At 48.0% G+C, this 9,496-nt stretch overlaps 1 protein-coding gene across 3 annotated transcripts; it reads right to left on the bottom strand.

The window, feature by feature from the left end:
* Positions 1-648: 648 nt before the first annotated feature.
* LOC119367694 lies at positions 649-2,276 on the bottom strand. Of its 3 annotated transcripts, none has more exons than XR_005176398.1 (2): positions 1,316-1,650; positions 649-1,226 (listed from the first exon to the last, which is right to left on the bottom strand). XR_005176398.1 is itself a non-coding variant. In XM_037633144.1 (2 exons), the coding sequence occupies exons 1-2, from the start codon at positions 1,756-1,758 to the stop codon at positions 1,120-1,122; spliced, it is 519 nt and encodes a 172-aa protein (XP_037489041.1). In that variant the 5' UTR covers positions 1,759-2,276; the 3' UTR covers positions 649-1,119. The 3 variants fall into 3 exon arrangements, 1 of the variants encoding a protein (XP_037489041.1); XR_005176399.1 differs by having other exon boundaries at positions 1,334-1,650; XM_037633144.1 differs by having other exon boundaries at positions 1,347-2,276.
* Between the last annotated feature and the right edge of the window lie 7,220 nt (positions 2,277-9,496).

Here is a 9,496-nt window from a genome sequence, read left to right as displayed (position 1 = left end):
GAACGCTCTCTCTAATTCCTTACGGTTTAAGAGCACTTTTGAAATTACCAAAATACGGATACTCTGTTTTTCGCGACACTAAAATCGACGTGTGTACTGCATCAGACAGAAGAATGCACTGCTTCAGATGAAAAACCGCACTGCATCAGATGAGCAAGCGCACTTCATGATTTCTTTTATTTACACGTAAATTTTCTCAGGCGAGGAAGTGGATCGGACTCCACATCTGGCATAAGTGAATCGCAAAAGTATGGGGAAATGAACCGCATTATTTTTTTGTCATTTCGGTAACAATTTTTCTTTTGCACTTACAAGATGAACATCATCAAAGAACCAACCGCATTGCTTCAGTTTGAAAACCGCACCGTGAACAACATTACTATTTTTGTCGTTTCTCTACCATTTTTTCATTTAACACCACATCAAATGGTCAAGTGAACGGCATTATTATTTTTGTCGCTTCTCTACCATTTTTTCATTTAACACATCTTAGCACTGCATTTTCTTCTTTATTTTTTCTGTTTGGAGTTTTGGGTTTCCACATTGGCAAGCTGTACACTTGCGAAGAAGCGAACCACATGGTCGAGGGAAATGACCCGCAACACAACTCGAAATGAGCTTCTTTTGTAAACAATTTTCAAAAGAGTCCACATAACTTTTATACATAAATTATCGAAAACCGCACGTTGTCTTTGTCCTCTCAGGCAAAAAAATCCCAACGAGGGGCACGGTTGTGCATAAGTGCATATCCACGCTCCCGCGCCTCTAACCGAGTGCAAAATTATCGAAAACCGCATGTTGTCTTATGCACTTATGCACTGCATGCGGAGTCCCAGTGCACTGCACCACCCAACCCGCGCTGCTCCAGGGACGGACAAGGGGGTGTGGAAGGTTATAGGAGATTGAATCAAACTGCATAAAGATTGCCATGGAACCGCATGCTTCCGCGTTGCCGCACTGCATCTGGAAGAAACCTCGCCGGTGGCAGCTCGATCCAAGGGGAGCCCAAGCTTAACACAGGTGGGGGCGATGCATATTGCAGGTGCCCGTGGGACGGACTGCAACAACAGGCAGACTTGACTGCTCGACCATGGCTCCACGATCTGTGGTGAGGGGTGGCTAGGACTCCTCCCGCTTTTCCTTCTCGCCCTGATGATCATCGACCTTGGGCGAAAACAAGCTGCGTCTCACGGGAACTGTACTGCACGTCCGCACATATCCAAAATCTGAAAAAACACAAAGAAGAATTTTTGTGAGCTGCAATTCCACGAGTACTACACAGCAAAATCTGCAAGACAAAAAAATCAAGCGGCACCAGGGGATCGAGCCGAACATCGATTCCTTACTGCAGCTCACAAAATTACAAGGGGAGATGTAAAGAACTGCACGGTGTCGTTGTCTGTACTTCATCCTGCGGGCACCTGGGACCTCACCGGGAGTTGAGCAAAGGGACGTCGGCAGAGAGAGGTCGGAGGACAGGGGAGCGTGGCGGCCAGCGCTCATACTACCCTGCGAGGGTAGCGGGGGTGCCTGGACATGGGGAGGAGGAAGCAGAAGGCTATCCGCATTGCATGGGCGCATCAGGAGAATTGCATGGGGCTGGGGGTGGAGGCCCTCTTTTCTGCTCGTCGTGGTGTTCTCCGGCGAATCCGCTAGTCGCATGCACACCCACCCCCATGGAGATGATGGCCGGATCCAGCGGGCGAGGGGTGGCCAGTGGTCACCTGCAGAAGTGGAAGATAGGAAGGCGACGCACATCCGGTCGGCCCGGCCGAAGGATGAATCGCGCTGCCTCGGTGGTGAGCTCCTTTTGGGGCATGGTGGCTGGCCCTCCCCACCATCGGCCACCCGCGCCGTGTAGAGGTTGGGGGAAGGGAGTGGAGCCCGAGATCCAACGGATCCGCATACGGGAGAAGGTGGTGGGCGGGTCGTGTCGCCGGGGATCGCCGGATTTGAAGGTGGCCGGCAGTAGGTTCCAGTGGCGGCGGAGAGTGGTGTATTGGGACTGGGCAAGGCAGTGGTGCGCCGGGTCAGAAGGAAGTAGAGGGGATCCCCGGAGGTTCGGCTGCCGGCGGCAGCAGCGGTGGAAGAAGGTGGAGGGGATCACCATGGATTATCCAGGGTGGGAGGCGTGGGTTTGTGCGGGATGTGGGGGGATGCGAGCGAGGTTGGGGATAGGGAGGAGGTAGTGGGTGGTCGTGGGTTTGGGTGGTGGGGGTTTTTCCCCTCTGCGTGCAGTTCGTCTGTGTTGGCCGTTTAGCTCGGTTTGGGGTCTGGATAAGTTTTTAGGTGTTATCAGAATAAGGCTAGGTGTTATCAGAATAAGGTCTTAAGGGGTGTTATTAGAATAGACCTACCCTATATATATATATATATCGAATAATTTCGACACTAAGCAATTTTAACAAACAACTACCAATCAAGCAAACAATCTAGTATCTTCATACCACGAAAGTGGGCTTAATCAGATACACTAGAACGATAACGTTGCAATATAAAACAAACATGAATCATGGTCTCAGCACTAGTTCCTACTTAACTGGTCAACATACTTGAGTGGTTTACTAATAAACAGTAAGAAGTATAGCTAGTTTATAAAATAATTTTCACACCTATGGCTTTCTAATCCATTTTCTAGGGTCACATACTACAGTCAACACACTACTCTGATGCCATCTGTAACGACCAAATCACGAAGGATTTGAGTCTCTGTGCTTACCGTGCTAGTCTCTGGATCGAACTCGCTAGCACACACAGTACAGATGAATACCAGAATAGCAAGTGCATCATCTATTACAACGTATGATCCAGAATGTATAAAATAAAAAAATCTGCATGGCACTTGGCTAGCTTTATTCAATCAAACAGCGGAAAGTAGTAGAAAATAACGATGAGTCCCATCATAGCCCTCTGGCGATGCTGAGTGCAGACTCGCGACCCTAACGGTACCTTACTCTTCGTCTGAATATCCTACAACATGAGACATTGCAGCCATATAGGTCAATACTTTGAATGTATTGGCAAGTTACACGGGAGTAATAACAGCATACCTACATGTATATGCATAGTACAACAAAAGGAAGGCTTGAGGGTTTATTTTTGCAGAAAGCTGATTTTGTCCTCATAACTACCTGTTAGTCAAATTTTTATTTAGTTTTTTTATTACTACAATTAAATACACAAGGTTGAGCTGGCAAAAATCAACTCCAACCTACCCTTTATTAATTTGCCCACAAATATTATTAAGTGTCACATCTGTCAAGATCATCCAACAACTGTAATGGCATAGTCGCTCAAATTTATCCATAACCGGGGGCACGGCTAATCATGATTAGTTTTAATACTCTGCAGAGTTTGCACACTTTACCCACTAGACTCAACCCGAAGATTGAGACGAAGTCTTTCAGAAGCAGTCACCTTCACCCCTGGCAGCCGGTACACCTACTCATATCTACATCTGCTAGCTTACCTGGGCGAGGATCCCACAACCTACTCAACTAAGCCAGATCCCATTTAGCTAGTGGTTGCGCATGGAAGCTACTAGTCACTAAGTCTGTCTGATCTTTTTGAGCCTGGGCGGCCGTCCACTTACATTCAGAGGGTATAAACCATGATGTTCTTGAAACCACCCTTCAATACCAATTTCGCCCAGAGGTGAATTAAGTCATTAATTACTACTCAATTTAGTTATATATATAATCCTCACATAAACTCAATGAATACACGAACCACCCCCGTCTACAAAGCATAGCAAACTACAGCTACCACGATTTGCAAAACACGGGAAGATAGCTCCACAGCATAGCAACATTATATATTAATCCTATACATGCAAATATTCATAGTGTGATATAACTACATGCATAGAAAACAATAGGTAAAGGATGATCAACATGTAACTTGTCTTGGTTCTGGTTCCGAAAGTCACACTCTTGACAATAGCTCGCGTCACACTCCGGACAATCTACACATTTCACACAATTCAACAAATCAATCACCGGAACATGAATAGAACCAAAACAAAACCAACAGCAAGAAAACCATTTTTAGAAGTCAACAACAGAAGCAAAACAACATGTATAGATCACCTACATGGCACTATGGTCACAATGCAAAAAGAAACACCTAAAACCGACAAACGGTTTGAGAGTTATGGCCTCCGGAAGGTTTAATTCAAATTCAAACGAATTCAAATTTGAACAAAGCAAACATGTGCAAAGTTGGTACTGTGATATTGTGCTGATTTTTGTGAGTGCGTAGGAAAAAGAATCACCTAATTTGGATATGTAGAAAAGATATAGCTAGTTGAATTTTGGATGAAAATATGTGAAAAACAAAAAGAAATAGAAATATCCTGGTTCCTGTGCGGCACTGTAGCTGCGCCTGTAGCAGTGTGCCACGTGGCAGTTTGTGACTGGCCAAAGGCTCCTGTGCACGTGCGTGCTCACCGGAAACATAAGAAAAACGGCAGTGGCTTCGGGCGTCGGCGGTGGCGCTCCTCCGGTGGGTCTCCGGCGAAGACGAAGGTACGGAAGGGTGCAGTGTTGAGTGTCGGAGGTGGTGGTGGTGTTGAACGGCGACGGGGCTACTTCGAGTGGCGATGGCGTGCTCCGGCGATGTCAGCGCCCTCGCGCTGCTGCGATTCCGGCTGTTGGAATAAGTCACGGCATGTGTGGTCGGGCTCGTCGGGCGCGTCGGTTGCGCGCGGGACGGGCGGGACACACTTGTGCTGTCGGGCTCGTCGGGTTCGTCGGGCGTGTCGGTGACACGCGGGACGAACGGGACACGCGGGACGCAGCGGCAACGTGGCGTAGGTGTGCGTGCGTGTGTGACGTAGTGGTATTAGTCCGTGCATGCATTGTTGATTAGTCCGTGCATGCAACGGATGGATAAGCTACCTACTTGCGTGGGCCGGTCAAGTAAGTTTGTTAGTGCATGGGTGGATTAGCTAGCTAGTGGCCGGAAGTGGTGCGTGTGTGCATGGATTAGTGGCCATGGCCAGGTCATGTGTGCGTGGGCGCTACTCTGCTGTAGGACTACAAAGCACGGTCATGAGTGTGTTTGTAAATTGAGTTAGTACTCTGGGAAAGGAAAAGTAACGGGGCTGTGAAGCCGGGTGAAACTCCAGTGTACCGTGTGATCCTCCTTCTTCTACCTCTAGCTACGAGAGAGAGAGCTGCAACAACAATTGATATCAGAGCTTCGGTTCGGGCGATCCCCGGCGACCATGGCGCTCGTCCCACACGGCGGTGGCGCGGGCGGATCGGCGACGATGGCGATGCCGATGCTGACCGCGGACAACTACACGGTCTGGGCCATCAAGGCGCGGGCGATCCTCGACGTCCACACTGTATGGGAGGCGGTGGCGCCGGGCGACGCGGCGGTGAACGCGCGGAAGGACAAGATGGCGCGTGCGTTGCTTCTCGGGGCGTTGCCGGAGGATGTGCTGCTGCAGGTGTCGACGAAGCTCACCGCCAGGGAGGTATGGGACTCCCTGAAGGTGAGGTTCGTCGGCGCCGATCGGGTCCGTGCGGCGAGGCTGGGGACGCTGCGCGGCGAATTCGACCGGATGAAGATGGCGGACGGCGAGGAGCTCGACGTGTACGGCGGGAGGCTCGCGGCGATGGCGGCGAGGTATGCCAGCCTCGAGGAGACGCTGGGCGACGCAGCACTTGTCAAGAAGTTGCTGGATACGGTGCCGGATCGCCTCTTCCCCGTCGTCGCCGGCATCGAGCAGTTCCACGATGTGACGACGATGGCGTTCGACGAAGCGCTCGGGCGGCTGCGTGCGTTCGACGAGCGGGTTCGGCGCTGTGGACAAGACGGCGGCGAGCGCGTGGGTGAGCAGCTGCTCATGACGGCGGCGTAGTGGGTAGCACGGGAGCGTCGACACGGCGGTGCTCGGGGCGACGACGACGGGCGCAGCGTGGCGTCGGGGAGCGGCGGCAACAGGCGCAGGCGGTGCTACAAGTGCGGGGAGCACGGGCACTTTCGGCGCAAGTGCCCGCAGCTGCGAAAAGGACCGGCGGCGGAGCATGCTCTCTTGGCCGGTGTGAACGTCGACGACGACGGACTCCTCTAAGCCGTGGCTTAGGGTGTGTGTGTTGGAATAAGCCACGACATGTGTGATCGGGCTCGTCGGGCGCGCCGGGTACGCGCGGGACGGACGGGACACACTTGTGCTGTCGGGCTCGTCGGGTTCGTCGGGCGTGTCGGTGACGCGCGGGACGAACGGGACACAGCGGCAACGTGGCGTAGGTGTGCGTGCGTGTGTGACGTAGTGGTATTAGTCCGTGGATGCATTGTTGATTAGTCCGTGCATGCAACGGATGGATAAGCTACCTACTTGCGTGGGCCGGTCAAGTAAGTTTGTTAGTGCATGGGTGGATTAGCTAGCTAGTGGCCGGAAGTGGTGCGTGCATGCATGGATTAGTGGCCATGGCCGGGTCATGTGTGCGTGGGCGCTACTCTGCTGTGGGACTACAAAGCACGGTCACGAGTGTGTTTGTAAATTGAGTTAGTACTCTGGGAAAGGAAAAGTAACGGGGTTGTGAAGCCGGGTGAAACTCCAGTGTACCGTGTGCTCCTCCTTCTTCTACCTCTAGTTACGAGAGAGAGAGCTGCAACAACACCGGCCACGCAAGTAAGTCAAGCAAGTGCGGTGCGGAGCGACGGATTGAAAGGAGCAGTCGGTGTGTCTCTGCGGGTCCTTACAGCAGCGGTGGCGTCAGGCGAACGGCGGCGATCGGGGAAGCTCCGCGGTGAGATCCAACTCGACCCAACCGAAGCGTGCGGCAACATGAGAGATCGGGAAGGGGGTGCGGGGTTTCCTCGAGGGCTTTTGCCCACGTACGGTGTCTCGGGCGTGCACAGGGTGGCCTGGGCGCTCGAGCTCGATCCAGCTCGGCGTCGGGTGCGCGGGGTGCGGCGGTGTCCGGCTCGGGGTGGAAGAAGTGGTGCGGAGTCCACTCGTCAGCGAAAGAGGGGGCAGCGGGTCGGGTGCGGGTCGGGCGAGCGGTGCGGCGGCGCGTACCGCTTCACGAGGAAGGTGGGCCGCAGCGGTGTGGTGTGGCGCTGCTGGGCCGGCTGGCTGGCTGGGCCGCTGGCTAGCTGGCTGGCCGGCTCGCTTCTTCTTCTTTTTTTTAACAGAAGCAGCAGCAGTAAAACTTAAATAAAAACAGCAGTATAAACACTAAATAAAAAATACATAGACAGATAGTAAAATATATACTACTAATATAAACTACAGGAACACTAGTTCCTCACCTAATGCAATTTTTGAAAATTCATTTTATGCAATAGGCCACACAAAATAGTAATAAACACTCAAATAGAATATTTTGAAGATTGCAAATACTACCAGAACATATCAGATGAACTGGAAATAATATTCTGCACATTATGAACATTTTTAAAAACAGGGTAGAAGTCATGTTATCTCCGCTCCAATAAATTGCCTTTGTTGCATAATGATTTGAATATTACCGAAAAGAAAAATAATGCATGGAAAGAATATGAGATGCATATGAATGATCTAATAACATCCTAATTTAGGAAAATTGGGATGTTACAATAAGCTTGTCAATGTATTCAAAGAACAATCCACCTGGAATATAGTAGGCATACTAATCAAATCCAGCCGCATATTTGGGCACACTCCGGCGCCATATTCATAAAAAATTACCCAAATTTGACCATAAGGATTATTCTATATTACAAAGCAACAATACTAATATTTTGTTCTCCCCTATAATAACTACCTGAAAAGCGACAAATAAGAACACACATGGTAATATACACATAGTCTAATATTATTTTCCAAAGATAATTCAGCTAGCTAATCAAATCCAGCCACATATTTGGGCACACTCCGGCGCCACCTGTTTGAAATTTAATTTCATACAGTATAGTACATGAGTAAATACCACAATGATGCATATGTTCTAATAATGACTTCCATCTAGAAGTAGAAGGTGATCTGAAATAATTATCTCCAGTGGCACTACGCTTTCTGGTACATCAGTCCAATGACGCGCATTTTCATTACTGGGACAGGAAGATAATGCCTTGCAATATCCGCAACATACAACACACAAGTTTCAATATGCGGTACTTTCTCCGAACAGTGCACGGATAGAAAATAAGCTATTTGTTTAAAAACTTTGCATGAAACTCAACCTTTTTACATGTAATGTGCATATATTGACCATATCATATATATAGGAAGTGTAACTCGTGTGCTAACCAACCTTCATATTACTTGGGATGCTGGTTGACAGGAAAATGAATTATAGACTAAAAATTTGTGCAAAATCATAAATAGATTGAGAAATTTCAAGAGGTGTAAAAAAAGACTTATGACATTCTCAGCTATTTATTTTAGCTGTTTGCCTGAATTTCTGTGTTACAATAGTAAGTTTGGTTCATTTGCGATGTTTAGGCGTCGCAACCTGTTGTTCAATCTATTCAAGTTCCATGCCATGCATGTTCCAGCCATAATTATATATATCACGGACAATATATAGGTGATTATACGGACAGAAAAATAGTTGGAACCAATGGAAGTGAAGCCAAATTGTGAAGACATTTACTATTTCTAAAATGATGGCACAATTTAGATTACTTCTTACCAATAAGAAGCCCTCGATAAGGAAATCTGGGCATGTCAATGATATCCAAGGAGCCGAACGTAGTGCACTTACAGTCAAAATAAAATCAAAGCAAGAATGTATGCAACAATGAAAATGTATTGCCAGGTTATTTGGAATTAATATTGTGTCCATCTTTATCTAATGGTCCTGCATAATATCATAAATAATCCAAAGTTACCTCTAAAGCATGAGCGCTCCGAAAACAGTTTGGGCCTGTAAAACGTAGAAAAGCAGTATCAACTCCATCTCACAATTTGTACATCGGATAATGTTTTGTGGTGGCCTGCACCTTTGTGACAAGAATGACGAAGTATTATTACTGCCAAACGCTCTTCAAACAGGTGGTACAAAGTAAAAAATATATATTATAGCAAGTTTAAAAAATTTCAGGTATGTACGTTGTTGGATGAACACACAATGTTATTCTTATTCAGAAAAGCCAATGCTTAGGTACTAATCTGTATACCGCGGATCCACCTGTGTGAGTGTGATACAGGGCAATTTAAAGTCCAGGTTCAGCAAGTCAGTATTAGCAAGGCAATATCTATACATATCATCTAGATACAATCTTAACTAAAATTTGTGTGGACTATGCATTTTTTGCTCTAGTTCTCGGGAGGGTAGGCAGTGATTGAGCACAAAATTTAGTTGCTACTCTTTAGAGTTCACATGCTATAAACTTGATATCTAGGCGTAACAGACTCAAAGTGAGACCAAATTATAGCCTTTTCTGCTCCAGTGTCTGAACAATTAACCATAGACCTTTTGATACCATTTTCACGTAGGTAGTTAAAACTTAACAGATGGATAAAACTCAAACACAGTCATCAATGAGCATTATGCAC

This window comes from Triticum dicoccoides, chromosome 2B, assembly GCF_002162155.2.
Source record: "Triticum dicoccoides isolate Atlit2015 ecotype Zavitan chromosome 2B, WEW_v2.0, whole genome shotgun sequence".
Lineage (NCBI taxonomy): Eukaryota > Viridiplantae > Streptophyta > Magnoliopsida > Poales > Poaceae > Triticum > Triticum dicoccoides.
This window is presented reverse-complemented; position numbering and strand designations above follow the sequence as displayed.

Bases quoted from the DNA above. Each gene is read 5' to 3' on its own strand.
- LOC119367694 (XM_037633144.1), bottom strand. From the start codon at position 1,758: ATGTGCGTCGCCTTCCTATCTTCCACTTCTGCAGGTGACCACTGGCCA. The intron at 1,227-1,346 runs GTAAGGAATCGA...GTGTTTTTTCAG, and splicing joins TTGTAATTTTGTGAGCTGCA to ATTTTGGATATGTGCGGACG.